At 44.5% G+C, this 19,324-nt stretch overlaps 1 protein-coding gene across 1 annotated transcript in view; it reads left to right on the top strand.

Annotated features, from left to right (window-relative positions):
• Nucleotides 1–4,457: 4,457 nt before the first annotated feature.
• Nucleotides 4,458–19,324, top strand: part of hck (HCK proto-oncogene, Src family tyrosine kinase) — a gene marked incomplete at its 3' end in the record, with an annotated part of 20,137 nt that continues 5,270 nt past the window's right edge. The window contains exons 1-9 of the mRNA XM_080535359.1: nt 4,458–4,574; nt 11,613–11,749; nt 12,790–12,829; nt 16,256–16,352; nt 16,524–16,619; nt 17,819–17,922; nt 18,127–18,276; nt 18,447–18,599; nt 19,059–19,241. Of these exons, the coding sequence (XP_080391485.1) occupies nt 11,621–11,749; nt 12,790–12,829; nt 16,256–16,352; nt 16,524–16,619; nt 17,819–17,922; nt 18,127–18,276; nt 18,447–18,599; nt 19,059–19,241 (952 nt within the window). The 5' untranslated portion in view covers nt 4,458–4,574; nt 11,613–11,620. The remainder of the gene's footprint in view (nt 4,575–11,612; nt 11,750–12,789; nt 12,830–16,255; nt 16,353–16,523; nt 16,620–17,818; nt 17,923–18,126; nt 18,277–18,446; nt 18,600–19,058; nt 19,242–19,324) is intronic.

Genomic DNA, 19,324 nt, shown 5'->3' with positions numbered 1-19,324 from the left:
GCAAAAACCACTCAGAATACTGTACATAATGATTTTCATTGTACCTTGTACGGTACCAATGTTTTTGAGAAAACTGTGATTATTTTTCAAACTTTAGTAAACTGTCTTGCATTGTACATCATCCAAACACTGCAGTATTCCAAAATCCCATTGTATTATTCTTTTTAAATTTATTACAGTTAAAATGGCCAACTTTGTCGTTCACTTTTTGTTCACTGTTGGCAAATGTTTAGAAACTGTGATGGTTCCCTCTATTGTCTGTGTATCAATAATTTACAGGGTAATGCCTCGCATAGAGTTAAGGGCTCTGCACACAGCGTGCGATTTCTGTTGCGCGTCAACATTCCATTTTGAAGTTTGAATGGAAGTCTATGAGAACATCGCATTTCAACACACACGGCCCCGATTTTAATCGCACGGCGAAAATTCGATTCCATTCATTTTGAATGGGACAAAGCACACAGCGTGCGAGTTTTGTCGCACTGTCAAATTTGTGCTTTTTCCCATTCAAAATGAATGGAATCGAATTTTCGCCGTGCGATTAAAATCGGGGCCGTGTGTGTTGAAATGCGATGTTCTCATAGACTTCCATTCAAACTTCAAAATGGAATGTTGACCCGCAACAGAAATCGCACGCTGTGTGCAGAGCCCTTTAGTTAGTGTAATTATTGTAATTATATGTTTTGTAGAGAATGCTAAAGCTAAGTATGAATAAGAATAAGAATAACACAAGGTTATGCGCCACATAGTTAAGGAAAAGTGTTCTTATCCTTACGCTACGACATGCACTCTACGACATGCACACTACGACATGCTACTTTTACGTTTGTTTGTTTGTTTTAGATCTGAAGCTGTTGTTCTTCTCAGTTCAGAATCATACAGTTATGTAGCTCTTAGAGACTGTTGTGTACTGCAGCTGTGAAATCAATATTGAATGTATCATTAAAAGACATCTTTATTCTAACTTGGGGAGTTTGTCATGAATTGTTGCTTCAGTGGTGTTGACACAAGCTCATACAGTACATACATATATCTTCAGTAGTGTGAATTGAATACAAGCCCATACATAAATGGTGATTAATAAAACGTGACGTATTTGGACTATAAATAAAAGTGAAGCTTGGCTTCTCGTCCACAGCCCTGTTCAGTTAGTAAAAACATTAAGACAGAAGCGTTTGACGATTGCTAGAAATGTTTTGAGTAGATCAGATATGATAGTAATGACAGCATTACTAAAAATCACCAATGACATACTCCTCTCTGCTGACTCTGGCCACCTCACCATCCTCATCCTCCTCCACCTCAGCGCTGCCTTTGACACCATCAACCACCTCCTCACCCTTCAATACTCCATTGGCATAACCGGCACCGCTCTCTCCTGGTTCAACTCCTATCTCTCAGACAGACATCAATACATTTCAATAAATAACTGCGAATCCTCCACCGCTCCAGTCACCCATGGTGTCCCCCAGGGTTCAGTGCTAGGCCGCCTCCTCTTCATCCTGTACATCCACCATGGCCTTTGCTATGCCGAAGACACCCAACTCTACCTCTCTTCCAAAACAATCTCCCCTACCACCCACTCCAACCTCACTACCTGCCTCAACAACATAAAATCATGAATGCAACAGAATTTTCTGAAACTCAACTGCAATAAATCAGAAATACTCATCATCGGCCCAAACTTCCTCATCCGTTCCACCCAGACATTCTCACTCAATATCGATGGCTTCCCAACCACATCAGACAGGCCAACACCCTGCCAACATTCAAACAGGCCCCTCAAAACTCACCTCTTCAAGCTTGCCTTCACTAGTTAACCCTCTCCCCCTTCTCCCCCTCCCCTTTCCATGTGTCCCCAGCACTACCTTAATTATACTTTCTTTATTTTATACTATTTATTTTCTTAGGTCTTTTCACTTTGTAAAGCGTATTTTAGTCTCCAGAAAAGCGCTATATAAGTCGTATATACCGTACACTACATCAACCTAAACCCAAACCCCCAGGATGTTATGCAAATGGCCGTGGTGTCATGGACCATGGGATGTGGAAACCCCTTCCGTGGCGACGCCATCGTCCGGGAAACCGACACAGGAACAGGAAGTGTGAGAGACACTGTCGCCACAGGGATGGAACTGTAGAATTAGAATGAATGAGTTCTAGAATGGAATCATAGCAATGTCATCATCCAGTACTCTGAATGCTGACTAAATGTCCATTGTTCAGCAGATTATTCAGGGATGTCGAAATAATCTGTAACATCATGAAACATCCTCCATCGTACTAAATGGGGACAAATGTTGTAATGCACAATGTTTGTGTACAGTCAGTCCCCTACCGCGGTGTAGAGGTGTGTTGTTCAGTCAGTCAGTGTGTACAGTCAGCCGGTGTGTACAGTCAACCAGTCACAGACCTACAATAATTGCTGGGGTAATTATTACTGCTATCTCACAGCTGATCAGACTGGTGAAGTTCCTGGTTGTTCAGGGTCGTTTGCATACGTAGGAGCCCACCGGCCCACGCAGGCTCTGCTCTGACCAAGGAGAACAGACTCTTTGTGTTACTGGAAACTGGTATTGTGGGCCAACAAGCCCTGACTTAACCTCATTGAGACCAGGCCAAGCTTCATGACATCAAATACCTTGCTTGCTTAACAGAATTCAGTTTTCCTTCAATCTTTCGACCATTTTTTAGGCAACAATTCTCTGCAAAATAGTCCTACACTCTTGAAAAAGACAACGCACCTAAAAACAAGTAATCATTCTATGGGCATGTGGGGGGAGGGTTCGTGGAATGTAACATCCATTGAAATTGCCAGCACATTCTCCCATGGCTATAAGAGACTAGAACCATTTTGGGTTCTACATGGAATCCTAAAAGGTTCTTCAAAGGGTTCTCCCACAGGGACAGCAGAATGACTTTTTAAGGTTCTGGGCAGCACCTGTTTCTTTCTCAGTGTATGTGATGAGTCAGTGAGGAGGTGAAAAGGAGACTTGGAGAGAAAGAAGAAGAGAAAGAATGTAATGAGAGAGAAAGAGAGAGAGAGGGAGAGGGAGAGGGGAATGTCAAGAGGTGTACAGTTGGTCCAATTCCTAAAACCATATCATGCACATCACACAAATCTGAAGATCTAAACGACTGCAAAAGAGACCAAAGCCCTGTCCCATCTAAGACCCAGATCACCGCCCCCCGCCCCACCTTTCTACCCTCTCTCTCTCTCCCTCTCCCTATCTCTCTCTCCCCATCTCTCACCCCCCTCCCCCCCCCCCCCCGCCACTCCCCCCTGTCTCTTCCCCTTTCTCTCTCTGCCCCCTCCACCGCTCCACCTCCCCCTCCGACCTCCCCTCTCTCAGGATCAGAGGAAATTGGTGTGTCTAATCCTGACATTTGATTAAGGATTAGTTGAAGAGTGGGAGGATTTCTCTGGCTGACCTGCTACAGCCTGAAACACGCCATGATGCTCCCCACCTCTCAGAGTGTGATGGTGTCTGGCTGTGTGTATGTGTGTGTGTGTGTGTGTGTGTGTGTGTGTGTGTGTGTGTGTGTGTGTGTGTGTGTGTGCGTGTGCGTGTGCGTGTGTATGTGTGTGTGTGTGTGTGTGTGTGTGTGTGTGTGTGTGTGTGTGTGTGTGTGTGTGTGTGTGTGTGTGTGTGCGTGTGAGTGTGTATGTGTGTGTCTGAGAGAGAGAGAGAGAGAGAGAGAGAGAGAGAGAGAGAGAGAGAGAGAGAGAGAGAGAGAGAGAGAGAGAGAGAGAGAGAGAGAGAGAGAGAGAGGAAGAGAGACCAGTTCAATAGCAAAGCACATGACCAGGCTTCAGGCTAATGCGTACCATGTTATTCATCCCTCATGCCTTTTCATCACAGTAGATGTGTCATGTGTGTACTGCACTGTATTTACAAAGAAGTGTTTTGACAATGTTTCTGCATCTTAATCTACAAAAATAATCTGTAGGCCTATAGGTTTGCAGCAGGTGCTACAAAAGCAACAGTTACACACACGCATGCACGCGCACATACACACACGGGCAGATACACACACACCCACACCCACACCCACCCACACCCACACACACACACACCCACACCCACACACACACACACACACACACACACACACACACACACACACACACACACACACACACACACACACACACACGCACACGCAAATTGACGCAATTAAAGATTGAATGGCATTAGATTAAGTTACAGCGTCAAAGAGAGAACATGTATACTGTGATGGCAGTGGGAGTCGCTATACTCAGAGCATCTACTATTTGATGCCGGAAGAGTCGTGACGGAGAGAGAAACACACATCTCTCCAGCCTTCAGAGAGATAGCGGACATGTGATTGATGTGACAGAGAGAAAGTTCCTCGTCCACAGTGGACTAACTTCCTCGTGGCAGAGTGAGACAGAGCGCACGGTTCACATCGCTCTAACGGAATTTACCGACGACAGAATCGTAGGATGGAGCGAAAATACAGTAGGAGTGCTCTGTAAAAAAAATCCATCGTTAGAAAAACGGATAAATAATAAGTGAACATACGCGGGACGAACAGCTGGTAGGAACGAGGTCAGTTAACAATCTTTTTCCATGTTCTCTCGCCTTTCTAGCCTACTTGACAGATGTGGGGTGTCGTCCTCGCTAAGTCATATCAGAAGATAACTGTAATGAAGGTGGAGAACACATAGATGTACTGTTTCTTATTCACTTGGTGACAGATTCCGGATCGTAATACAATGATGACAAACAAACAAAAAATGATCCGTCAATGATGTTATTATAATTGTGAAAAGTTTATTATACTCTATTGAACATGTAATTATCCTTCGAATTAATATTGAAAGGTGAACATGTATTTACAAAGAATTTCCTTATTACTAAATCCAATTCCAAAGTACAACTTCAAGTTGAACTTGATAAGAGCGTTCATGTCATCCATTTTAACCAATAAACCAATAAAGGACCTAAATAGCAATAAACCAATAGGACCAATAAACACTAAACTGACATTTTTTCTAATCAATTCTGACTTTAATCAGAAATGTTGTCTTTTTTCTCAGAAGTTATTTCTGACTGTTTTTCTCAGAAATCCTGAAAATTTTCTCTGAAATTCTGACTCTTTAAGAATATAACCCTCCCCCTTTCGGGAGAAAAGTTGGTGGCCCTAATACTCTTCCGTATGTATTTCATTTGATCTTTACATTATATTTACTCTCCAGATATTTTCCAGTAATATTGTCAGTTTGTTGAGCCTTTAGACTAATTGATCTAAAACTTAATCTAATATGTATCATATATCTCTTGACAAAGACAAAGAGGAACTAAGGGTCCTTGCCTTTGTACAGTACAACACCGCAAACAGTATTCATACATTCACACACTGTACATTCACAGCTGCAACACCTCACAACTTTGTAGCCTCCAATACCATGTTTATTACATCTGCAGGTCTATGGTTTTTAATGTAGTCCATCATTGACTAACAAATATAGGTATACTGTATATTGTTAACAAATATTTAGTTATCGTATACACTCACTTTAATAATTACCAAATACTGTACTTCCTAAAGTGAAGAGCATATTGTGTTCATACAACAGACATCTGTTGTGTCATCTGTCCCCAGGTTGCTTAATAGCACTCTTGTGTCATTGCATTAAACTCGTGTTGAAAAGCACTCATCAGCAGCTCCACAAACAACCTCACATTTCAAAAATAGATAAGTTTCTCTTCTCTCCACTCCAGAATACCCCAGAACACTCTAGAACTCCCCAGAACACTGTAGAACACAGCAGAACACCAACAACACCCCCAGATTACCACAAAACACCACAAAACTCATCAACTAGACAAATTGATGGCAGCTACTAGATTGAAATCAAGTGTAATACTGAAACACAAATGTGTACATTTCAAACCTGCAAACTGCGACACTTTAAATGAATGTGCAATAACACTATGTGCAATATGACAACCCTAGGGTACATAAGGTTCAGAGAATAGGAAATGTTAGAATAGGTATAGCATAGCATAGAGTACAGCACAGTGTTTTATTTGTATAGTATAGTATAGTGGATAGTGTACATAGCCTTTATTTATGTAAACCAGCTCATTTCCCTTCTTGTTTTTTCGTTTTTTTTCCTAGCACCAGGGGAGCCACCCCTCCCAAATTTCGTTGTTTGGTACCTGTACTATATCAATGACAATAAAGACCATTCATTCATTCATTCATTCATTCATAACACCTTAGAACACAACACAGATTTAGTTTACAGATGTCTGATAAAGCTAGTGGTTTAGCTTAGGTGTAGTGGAGATGATCTGGAATCACACTCGTGATTAAGGTAGCCCTACCTGCCACTTCTAAGCCCATGGCCAGCCTTCATGCCACAAGAATGTCCTCTTGGTATAGCGGTATACGCATGTGGCATCCAATGCGAGAGCTCTGTGGTTCAAACCCCGTTGGTTACACCTGGGCCCAGTTGTTCAAAACCTTTCATCTGGATCAGAATGGTCCCGATTATTTTCTCTGATCCAGGATCAGATCGATCAGATCAATCTGATCCTGAGATCACAGAAAATAATCTCTCTTTTTTTGAAGATGAAAAGTTTTGAACACCTGGGCCCAGGTCATGATGACTACATCACATACAGATCTAGAACCAGGCTGTAAGTATCACATTAGTTTATGTGGGGTAATTTCCCATAACAATAGACACGTTTCTCTGTGTCTGTGTCGGCTCAGGGAGAAGTCCCCATGGGTCAGTCACAGTGGTCAGTCTCACCTTAGTCTCTCTAGTGCTCTCTTAGGAAAATAGTTTGGTTTCAAGATCAATTTTTTTGATCAAACGTTTTTGTCTAAGAGTGTGGTTCAGGAAGCCAATCCTAGATCTGTGTTTAGGGGGCAGCTTCAACCAGGAGTGAGGTTGTCCATTCCAGGGGAGGCTGGTGGAGGTAGACATCAGTGGACTGGCTCATTGTAATTCATGGACCGGAATAAGGAATGGTATCAAACAGTGCCTCCACTGGTCCATAAGTTCTATTGGAACAGCCCACACCAGAAAACCCCCTGTATCCTCCCTGTGCAGCGGCCCCTAGTGTCATTCTGTAGCCCCTGTTGGAGGAGCCAGCGTCCAGGAACCCCCCAGTGCGTGTCCTACTGTACTGACTGTTATGTAGCTTCTCCTAATGCAAAGTATTGTAATTCTATAATAACTTCCTCATTCCTAATGCAAAGTATAGTAATTCTATAGGAACTTCCTAATGCAAAGCGGCCTTTGTTGCCATCCCCTGGGGCTATGCTTGGCCGTGAGAGTGCCACCGTACAGTAGTGATGAGAGAGCGTGCAAGTGTGTGATCAGAGAATGTTGTTTAGCCTGGCTGTAGTTCACACTGTCGGTCGGTTGGTCTGTCTGTCTGTCTGTCTGTCTGCTCACGGTTACATGGTACACAGGCCTGAGGTTGCTACCATGATGGCGGCTAGGTTACGGCTATGGTTGGTGCCATGATGGCTAGACTAGGCAAGGCTACGGCTATGGCTGGTGCCATGATGGCTAGGCTAGGCTACGTCTATGGTTACAGCTATGGTTGGTGCCATGAAGGCTAGGCTAGGCTAGGCTATGGCTATGGCTGGTGCCATGATGGCTAGGCTAGGCTACGTCTATGGTTACAGCTATGATAGGTGCCCTGCTGGCTGACTAGACTAGGCAAGGCTATGGCTATGGTTGGTGCCATGATGGCTAGTCTAGGCAGCTATGGTTGATGCCATGATGGCTAGGCTAGGCTAGGATACAGCTTTGGCTGTTGCCATGATGACGGCTAGGCTAGGCTACAGCTATGGCCAGAGGCACTCAGGGCATAATGAGGGTTAGGCATCTCTCTGCTGCTCTCTGCTGCTCCCGGTCGCCTGTGGTTGGTGACGGTTGCCAAATTGACAGTTAGGCAATTATGGCTACGGCCAGAAGCACTCAGCAGGGCATGATCACAGAACACAGACAGGGGATTTGCATCTGTGGGTTCGGTGGGTTAGATACAGAGACTGCCCGGGGTGGAGGGGGGGGGGGGGGGTGGGGGTGGGTGGCCACACATGTACATTGTATCTGAAAGTTACTGATTGAACCAATGCTTTCTCTGTTGACGCCGGAGAAGTGTCTGTACTGTATCTGTCCATTGTCATATGATTTATCCGTTAAATAACAAAAATGAAAAGGACAAACATTTTCAAAGGAATTGAACTTTTGACCAACAGGCACTCTACGTCTCCTCCAATTAGAAACAAGAACTGTAGCCTGCAGATATGCTGATGTCATTTTATTTTAACAGACTATTCTGCTTTAGTTCTGTACACGGCTTATAAATAAACCTTGGTTTTTAACCATGTTATAGGAATAGATTTGGCGCAAGCAGAAATGGTTCGAAACTGGAAGTTACACGACATGGCTGTGGTAGCTGAATACACACAACATGATGACTACACAAACCACACAATGTGATGACTACACAACCCAGAACATCATGACTACACAACACACAACATGATAACCACGCAACACACGACATGATAACCACGCAACACACGACATGATGACTACACAACACACAACATGATGACTACACAACACACAACATGATGACTACACAACACACAACATGATGACTACACAACACACAACATGATGACTACACAACACACAACATGATGACTACACAACACACAACATGATGACTACACAACACACAACATGATGACTACACAACACACAACATGATGACTACACAACACACAACATGATGACTACACAACACACAACATGATGACTACACAACACACAACATGATGACTACACAACACACAACATGATGACCACGCAACACACAACATGATGACTACACAACACACAACATGATGACTACACAACACACAACATGATGACTACACAACACACAACATGATGACTACACAACACACAACATGATGACTACACAACACACAACATGATGACCACGCAACACACAACATGATGACTACACAACACACAACATGATGACTACACAACACACAACATGATGACTACACAACACACAACATGATGACTACACAACACACAACATGATGACTACACAACACACAACATGATGACTACACAACACACAACATGATGACTACACAACACACAACATGGTGACTACACAACACGCAACATGGTGACTACACAACACACAACATGATGACTACACAACACACAACCCAACCACATTTGTGCAGAATAAGGAAGTGAATATTTGACGCCACCATTTTTTGTCAAGCCCTCTCCAACAACTAGTACTGTCTTAATCAAGCCCGCTCCAACACCTGGTACTGTCTTAATCACGCCCTCTCCAACATGACGAGGGTGATGTGATGTGTTGTCTGAGCAGCGCAAGACTGTCTTAGCCCATTGAGCTAAATCCTGGACAAACACAAACATACACACTCACTCTCTCTTTTTCTCTCCATCTCTATCCCTCCCTCTCTATCTCTCCCTCACTCTCCACTCCTCTCTCCCCCCTCCATCCTTCCTCTCTATCTCTCCCTCCCTCCTCCATCATCTATCCCTCTCCATTTCTCCCTTCCCTCTCTCTCTCTCTCTCTCTCTCTCTCTCTCTCTCTCTCTCTCTCTCTCTCTCTCTCTCTCTCTCTCTCACTCACTCACTCCTCTCCCCATCTCTCCCTCCTATGTCCTCCCTCCCTCTCTATCTCTCATTACCTCCCTCTGTCCTCCCTCCCTCTCACCCTCCCACCTTCCTCCCTCCCTCTATCTCTCTCTATATTTCAGTTCATCTGTTTATGTCAACACAGTTGAAGGGCCATATAACCCTGCTCCTATCTCAGACACAGACCAGAGCTCTGTCCACTCCTATGAATCCCTCTCTCTGTCTCAATTACATCTAGTCAATACACACCCATACACACACACACACACACACACACACACACACACACACACACACACACACACACACACACACACACACACCCACACACACGGGGGAAATGTCACACACACACATACAGGCATTATCACACAGCCACACACGCAGTCACACACTACACAGCACTACTGTGTTATGGTTTCGTAAGAGACACAGTGCTTTTCAGATGACACCAGAGGAGCCAATGGTTTATTCTACTATACTAGCCTTGTTAGCATTGATGCTCTCGTGGCTGTGACTTCATAAAAGACCTTTCAGTGTTCTCTTTGGCTTCCCAGTAGCTGTGTCCCTCTCTAACAGTACTGTCTAGGGCAAGGGAGGCTGGTGGAGGTAGACATCGGAGGCCAGGCTCATTGTAAGACATGGAACAGAATAAGGAATGGTATTGAACGACTCACATGTGTTTGATACCATTCCTTATTCTGTTCCATGCATTACAACGATTTCTACCTCCACCAGCCTCCCCTGGCGTAAGGTGAAGTTGCCCGTAGAAGCTGATCTTGAGTCAGTTAGTTTTGTGTTTCCTGTGTAATGATAACGGTTAGGGTTAGGGTTTCTGTGGGTAGGCTGATTTTCGAGGGCAACTTCAACTAAGATGATAACAATATTGTGAGCCACTGAAGTATAACAGGTGGCAGGAGAAGTAGTTGATTGATTGATTTTATTCTGGGAAACACAGATTCACATAGAGCACATGTCCCAGAGGATACCACAATAAAGTGTGAAACCCTTATTTCCACTGTGGTCCTTTACTGTGCAGGCTAAGCTAGTGATTGTACACGCTAATCTACTGACTGTATAAGCTAAGCTAGTGTACAAGCTAAGCTAGTTATTGTATAAGCTAATATAGTTACTGTACAAGCTAAGCTAATGTTACGACCAAGCCTGGTAGTCACAACAGAAAAGGAGAGTCCAAATATGATCAATGATTAAAGTAATGTATTTATTAACGTAAATAATAAACAATATGTAAGGTGAGGTCTAGAATGTAAGGTGAGGTCTATAGAATCAGTGGTGTGTGTAATGTATGGATAAATGGAATGTGTGTTGTGGGATGTTGTATGTTGTGAACAAAACAAAGAGGGACAAAACCAGAAGCCAATCTGTGTGTGGGGGAAGAGAACTCAAATTGCAGATGGGGTTCACAATATATGCCTGTAGGCCACACCTGCACAGGTGAACCACAACAACCCTCCCAGCCCTGCACACACTGGCTCCCTGAACCAGATAGGCAGCCAACAGGGAAACCAGCTGACAGAGAGAGAGAGAGGGTAACACACTAGTTACTGTTCAAGCTAAGCTAGTGACTGTTCAAGCTAAACTAGTTACTGAGCTAAGCTAGTGACTGTTCAAGTTAAACTAGTGATCGTTCAAGCTAAGCTAGTGACTGTGACCCAAGTAGTAAATGACCGTATCACTGAGCCAGCTAGGGGTTAGCATAGCGAATACAAGCATAGATGACACCTCTAGTGTTGTTACAGTAATGATGACACGTATCATGGTGCCATTATCATGTGATGGTGATGGTGTGTTGATAACATTGAGTGGTGCCCTCTGTCCCTGTGTGTGTGTGTGTGTGTGTGTGTGTGTGTGTGTGTGTGTGTGTGTGTGTGTGTGTGTGCGTGCGTGTAGCAGGTCCCACCATGGGCTGTGTGGGGTCCAAGAAGGAGCAAGAACCAGCAGGAATCAGCAAGGCTGCTGCTAGCGACGACACTCTGAACCGGACGCAGGTGGCCCACTACGTCAAAGACCCCACTACTGCGACCAAGGCTGTGAGTACACACCTTTGTGTGTGTAGGGGGGGGGGGAGAAAGAGTGTGAAAGAGAGAGAGAGAGAGAAGAGAGAGAGAGAGAGACAGAAACAGTGAAAGACAGTCAGGCAGAGAGAGAGAGAGAGAGACAGAGAGAAAGCAAGAGAGAGTGCACAGACAGCATGCTGTATGACTAGGACAGTGGCGGACCCAGGGGAGACAAAGTCACTTTAAGGTATTAGGGAGTCCAGTAGATGACCTACCCATAGAGGCGTTCCACCATTCACACTGAGAGAGCAGCGTACTGTAGAGGTGTTGAAACTCTCCTCACGCGGTTAACTTTAGGCTTTGCATAATAGCCTCGCTGTCCTGTGGCCCAGAATAGGGCACACTCTGTACTGAACATGCATTTCCTGTGGCGTGTGTCTGCGTGGCGACTACTTCCTTTCTGTGTGTTAACTATAACGACTGAAAGAGGCGAATGCAGAAAGGCCTATGTTTGAAGGCTGCTGCGATGACTTAAAATAGGCCTCATCACAGCCATTCTAGTGAGGGGGAGGTTTGTTTTCTCGATACGACCTTTTGACCCTGTACCCTAAAGAAGGTTTTGAGTCAGCCGTTCCACCGTTCTATTGACTGTAATGTTATGTATCGAAACTCAGGAACAGGAAGAGGAAGGACGGGGGTCAGGAACACAGAGATAGAGGCTCATCAGACAGGAATGGACTTCTCTCTTTCTCCAAGTTTCTGTTTGACTGGCATTCCCTTTTGTCTGTCTGTCTGTCTGTCTGTCTGCTGTTTGTCTGTCTGTGTGCTGTTTGTCTATTTGTTTGTCTGTCTGTCTGCTGTTTGTCTATTTGTTTGTCTGTCTGTCTGCCTGTCTGTCTAGTTCCCTCTTTCTACATCTGTTCTGCACGACAACAACAACAAACAACAACCCCTCCCCCTCCTTTTTACTATTTGTTGTTACAGTAGTGTGTTATCGACATTGTGTGTTATGACATGTGTAATGCAATGTAAAATAAATAGATTTGATATGACTGAATTTTCTGTCTCTACAGAACAGAACGGTGTCCAGCCCTCCTCCTGTCCCCTCTGATGGTGAGTGTCTCACAGTGACATCACAATCTCTCTATTCTTTAGACTCCAGGGGGGACCCATCCTCAGGCAGTCAGGTGCTGAACGGTCAGCTGATGTGGTTGACTGTTAGAGTACCTGCTATGCTCGTTGTAGTTCTATAGAACTGTTACAGTGCTTATTTTATCACCACGTATTATAATATATTTGGAGAAAAAGAGAATGTGTGTGTGTGTGTGTGTGTGTTATGTCTTGGTGTGTGTTTGGTCGTGGTGTGTGTGTGTGTGTGTGTGTGTGTGTGTGTGTGTGTGTGTTTGGTGTGTTTGGTGTGTGTGTGGTGTGTGTGTGTGTGTGTGTGTGTGTGTGTGTGACCACCATAGGGCTCCACTGCAGGAGGTTGTGCTATATGAAAGTCCCTCGAGAAGGCACAGACCTGATAATACAGCATGTATGAAAGCTCTACCTCTGCCACACCATACAGACAGCGTTTCTGCTGCAGCTCTGCTCCTGCGCTGCTACTGCCAGGCCTATCTTTGTACATTGAGTTTGCCTTTGATAATGGCCATCAATAATATAATGTTTCATTTCACTTCATTATAGATTGTCTCTGATGTCATCCATTCTTATGGAGTTATAGGGTTAGGGTTAGATATATATAACCCTTATATATACAGTTATAACCAAGAAAGCAGTCTCATTGTTTTTCTTTACCCTTGTTCAGAGAGAGAGAGAGAGAGAGAGAGAGAAGAGACGAGAGAGAGAGAAAGAGAGAAAGAGAGAGAAGAGAGAGATCACTGGAAAAATACCCACTAGTAGTACCTATATGGCTTTTAATTTGAAACAGATAGCGGAAGTGTTGAGTTTAAAAAATGCTTGTATGATATCAATATGACTATCAACAGATAATTTTCACTCGCACGTCAGTGGCGTAGCGGACGGGCCCGCAAGCGACGCACCGCGGGGGGGCCCCAGCCACTAGGGGGCCCCCTAACATTGGATCTTTTAAAAAAAAATAAAAAAAAATAATATAATTTAAAAAAATATGAAACAAAGAAAATAAGTGGCCCTTCATTGTGCCAAGCTTAATTTTAATATATAGGCCTATATTAAAAAAGATATACATAGTTAGCCGTATCCAATAGCAACATGACTTTGACGTCATACGTAGGCAGCGAGACACAAGGAAAATGAGCAAGCGAAAATACAATACAAAGTACAATAAGCATTCTTTAGGTGGTGGTAGATTCTCTATTCGGACATTCGGAGTGAAAGAAAAACAACATACAGATGATAATTCACACAATATAATACCACGAAAGCGTACAGCACTAAACAATAACATTTATTTGGGCAGCATCATACTCAAACTCAGGCAGAAGGGCAGGGTCCGGCCAGGTTCACAGTCACAGGCTGTCAGTGCATCATAATTCAGCATGGTTAGGCTATATATAGCTGCTTCTTTTTCTATTCTACTATTCTATTCTACTTCTGCTGTCTGCGTCTCCCTGGGTATTCCTAGACCAGATGGCAAAAAGTAAAGAAATGCCACAATATACCAGGACTTAAGAAACGAGATGTCCAACAAAGGATTTGACAAACCCTGGCCAATTTTACGCAACAAGTAGACTCTGATGCAGCGGAGACAGGGTTGCCAGATGGGCTGGTTTTTGGTGGATTTAGCAGTTTTTAGATTGGTTAGGTTGGAAATTCTCAATCCCATCTGGCAACCCTTAGCGGAGAGTCTACAGCTTATATGTTTACAGATATCGCGCTGCTGTGCACACCACACTTTGTTAAAATAAATAAAGCTTGTACTTTTCTACTTATAATACATTCTACTGATGTAGTCTACCATTTGGTTTTAGTTATTGCTCTCACTTGTTTGTACCTTTTGCTAAGTCAAGCATTTATAATGTAGAGTGCATATTGCGAAATTTCGCAACGTCAATAACGCATCGGCCTCTAAAAAACGCACTTTTTATTTTTTTTACCTCCGTTGCGAAAGGGCCCCCGCCGCCACCTTGCGGGGGGGCCTCGGGATTTTGCGGTACGCCACTGGGCAGTATCATACTCAAACTCAGGCAGAAGGGCAGGGTCCGGCCAGGTTCACAGTCACAGGCTGTCAGTGCATCATACAGGTACATAATTCAGCATGGTTAGGCTATATATAGCTGTTTCTTTTTCTATTCTACTATTCTATTCTACTTCTGCTGTCTGCGTCTCCCTGGGTATTCCTAGACCAGATGGCAAACAGTAAAGACATGCCACAATATACCAGGACTTAAGAAACGAGATGTCCAACAAAGGATTTGACTAACCATGGCCAATTTTACGCAACAAGTAGACTCTGATGCAGCGGAGACAGGGTTGCCAGATGGGCTGGTTTTTGGTGGATTTAGAAGTTTTTAGATTGGTTAGGTTGGAAATTCTCAATCCCATCTGGCAACCCTTAGCGGAGAGTCTACAGCTTGTATGTTTACAGATATCACGCTGCTATGCACACCACACTTTGAAAAAAAAGTGTCAAAGTGTCTAAAAAAGAAATAAAGCTTGTACTTTTCTACTTATAATACATTCTACTGATGTAGTCTACCATTTGGTTTTAGTTATTGCTCTCACTTGTTTGTACCTTTTGCTAAGTCAAGCATTTAGAATGTAGAGTGCATATTGCGAAATTTCGCAACGTCAATAACGCATCGGCCTCTAAAAAACGCACGTTTTTTTTTGTTTGTTTTTTTTACTCCGTTGCGAAAGGGCCCCCGCCGCCACCTTGCGGGGGGGCCCCGGGATTTTGCGCTACGCCACTGGCGCACGTCACACGGTAACCATAGGCTCTCTAGATGACGTGCCGCCGCAGCCAGTGTGAGGCACACGTGAGATGCAAGGCTGAAGTGGTCTGTGTAGCTGCTCTAACCTGTTAACATGGTCTGTGTAGCTGCTCTAACCTGTTAACATGGGCTGTGTAGCTGCTCTAACCTGTTAACATGGGCTGTGTAGCTGCTCTAACCTGTTAACATGAGCTGTGTATCTGCTCTAACCTGTTAACATGGCTGTGTAGCTGCTCTAACCTGTTAACATGGCTGTGTAGCTGCTCTAACCTGTTAACATGGCTGTGTAGCTGCTCTAACCTGTTAACATGGGCTGTGTAGCTGCTCTAACCTGTTAACATGGACGCTGAAATGGCGCACACACGCTGCTGAGGTAGAGCTTTACAGTGTGTCCCAGGCGTAAGTACAGAACACACAGTCTATTATAAACATAGACTGCATATACTGACCTCTGTGCATATAAACATACTGTATACACGGTACACTACACACACACACACACACACACACACACACACATGCATGCATGCACACACACACACACACAGACAGACAGGCACGCATGCACACACGAACACACACACACACACACACACTAAAGATGTGTCGTCGTCCCCCCAAGGTGCTGAGACCATAGCCATAGCGATGTATGACTACGAGGGCTTGCACGATGGAGACCTGGGCTTCAAAAAGGGAGACAAGCTCAAGATCTTACAGGAGTGAGTGTGACACGTCTAATCAACACACTCATATCAGTATAATGTTAATGCACTTACAACACAGAACTATGTACAGTAAGCCTAGTCATAACTAGACTCGTCTCTCACCCACACTCTCTCTCTCCCCTACTTCCCCCCACCCCCCTCCCCCCTCCCTCTCTCTCCTTCCAGATCAGGGGAGTGGTGGAGAGCCCAGCTGATCAGTACTGGCCAGGAGGGTTTCATCCCCAGTAACTATGTGGCCATCGACACCCTGGAGACTGAAGAGTAAGTAGAGGTGACCCCCCACGTCTCTCTGGTGACTGGGACAGTGCTAGGCGGAAGCACCACCTTACTGTGAGCCTGCAGGAGAGAGCACAACTATAATAATAATAATAATAATAATAATAATAATAATAATGTGTTTATTTTGTATAGCGATTTTCTCAGTACTCAAAGACACTCCATTCCACGGAGAGAACAATAATAGATTGCTAAATAAAAAGTCAAACAAAAACACAGTCAGTAAAAACAACAATAAAACGTTTTATTTTAATTTAAAGTTTAATCACTACATCATCCTGTCAGATCCACAATCTCACTGGAGGCCTGTCTAGACTTACTAGATTAGGATGGAAGGCCTCTGGTTGGCTTAGGGACACTGTACAGCCAACCTCCACCAGGGGAGGCCAAATTGGAGGACGGACTCATTATAATGGAATGTGCTTGATACCATTGTGCTTGATACCATTCCTCATTCCATGGTAACAGTGCTATCTCTCTAACTCTCCTCTAGCCCCTATCCTCATGTTCTACCTCCACAAGTGTCCCCTGGTCTGATGCAACCACCTCACTCTCTGTCTAGTTAAGCATCAATTATGATGCTTAATTTTGTGGGCAATCTTTGCTAGGTAAATACCACATCGGGGGTGCAAACGTGTCACCTTTCTGCTAAATTAGCCGTTTTTATCTCAAAATAGGTCATCCATGTGAATTGTGTAGATCTGCAAAAAAACTGCTGTTGAAACAACTTTTAGCTTCAGGGAGCTAGGTACAATTCCAGACAGCATAGAGTTTACAGTCACGGTAAACTGTTTTCGAAGTCATTCTGCAGGTGTTAAGGTCAGGGCTGCCGCTACTTACACACGCATCATTGTTAGACCACCGTTAGTGCTAGCGATATCTATTTAACACCATTAGTGCTAGCGCTATCCCCCCCCCCTAAGTTTAGCCGCAAAAGAAAAATGTGTCATCTTTTTGGGCCATCACCAGTTTGCACCCCTGCACATAAAACATTTGACACTCTAGATGGGGAGTGTTCAGGAATTATTTGGCAGTTAGTGAGTTAACAACCTCCAGCAGCCTCTGGGTGGTGCAACCTTCTCTCTCCCTGATACAACGTCAGTGTCTGGATGACATAAAAGTAGTATCAGTAGTCTGCAGGGTGGTGTAACCTTCTCTCTCTCTCTCTCTGTCTCTGTGTCCAGCTGGTTCTTCAAAGGGGTGAGCAGGAAGGATGCCGAGCGGCAGCTGTTAGCCTCAGGGAACAAGGTGGGCTCCTACATGATCCGAGACAGCGAGACCACCAAGGGTGAGACAATTTGATCAATATATGGCTCATATAAAATAACCTATTTTCCCTTTTTCATTTGTATCCTATGTGTTTAGAGATAAAACAGATCAATATGAACTGATTCTCTAACTAAAAGGTGGAGATTTTCTATCCCCAACTTAAGAAAATGCCCCCCTCTGCACCATTGAGTTAACCCCCCCCCCCCTGTCTGTGGTGCTGCAGGGAGCTACTCTCTGTCCGTCAGGGACAACGATGGCCAGTCTGGAGAGACGGTCAAGCACTATAAGATCCGTACACTGGACAATGGTGGCTTCTACATCTCCCCTCGGATCACCTTCACCACCTTGCAGGAGCTGGTCAGCCACTATAAGAGTGAGTGATAAGACACACACACACACACACACACACACACACACACACACACACACACACTCACACACAGCCCTGACTAAACCCTGCCCAAGCCCCATAGATAACATGTCTGCTTCATTGCTAAATAGAACACAGTGGACTGTACTGTAACCCTGTATTGTTCCCTACAGAACTAGGCGATGGACTGTGCCAGGCCCTGACTAACCCCTGCATCAGCCCCAAGCCCCAGAAGCCGTGGGAGAAGGATGCCTGGGAGATCCCTCGAGAGTCCCTCAAACTGGACAAGAGGCTGGGCCAAGGGCAGTTCGGAGAGGTCTGGCTGGGTGAGCATCATGTCAATCACACCTCTTAACCATTCAACAGCGATGTCTATAGGTTTGGACCAATACCGAGAGGTCAAAGATCTTCACACATACTTTATTCTGGGTTAGGGTTTAAGATTATGGTGCATTCAGTGAGGTGAAAAAAATGTTCCTTTGTGTTACATGTTAGGGAGGTGTGTTTGTGTTTTACGCAGTGTTGTTCTGTTCTGAATGGTGCATTCAAGTGCTCCTCTGAAATAGGAAACATTTCCGACTCTGTAACTTGGGTTAATTTGAGATGAATGAGTTTCCCACTTTCAGCTATCTCAGAATTAACCAATAGGAAACTTTAGTCTACCCAAAGTCCTACACTAAATGTTTGAGGGAAGCTCTGAATTTCTGAGAGGCACTTGAACGCATCCGGAGCCCATCTCTGCATCAAGTGCCTCATGGGTAACGTAGTTCTCCTCATGTCTCCAGCCACCTACAACAAGCACACTAAGGTGGCTGTGAAGACCATGAAGCCGGGGACCATGTCGGTGGAAGCCTTCATGATGGAGGCGAACCTAATGAAGACGCTCCAGCACGACAAACTGGTCCGCCTCAACGCGGTGGTCACTGTGGCCGAGCCCATCTACATCATCACTGAGTTCATGGAGAAGGGTAAGGTGGAGTGGACACTGTTCCCTAGACACTAGACCCTAGACCCTAGCACCTAGCACCTAGTACCTAGACTCTAGACCAGG

Source organism: Nansenia antarctica, assembly GCF_963989245.1.
Source record: "Nansenia antarctica genome assembly, chromosome: 6".
Taxonomy (NCBI): Eukaryota; Metazoa; Chordata; class Actinopteri; order Argentiniformes; family Microstomatidae; genus Nansenia; species Nansenia antarctica.
The sequence above is the reverse complement of the archived record's forward strand: the minus strand, read 5'-3'. Positions and strand labels throughout refer to the sequence as shown.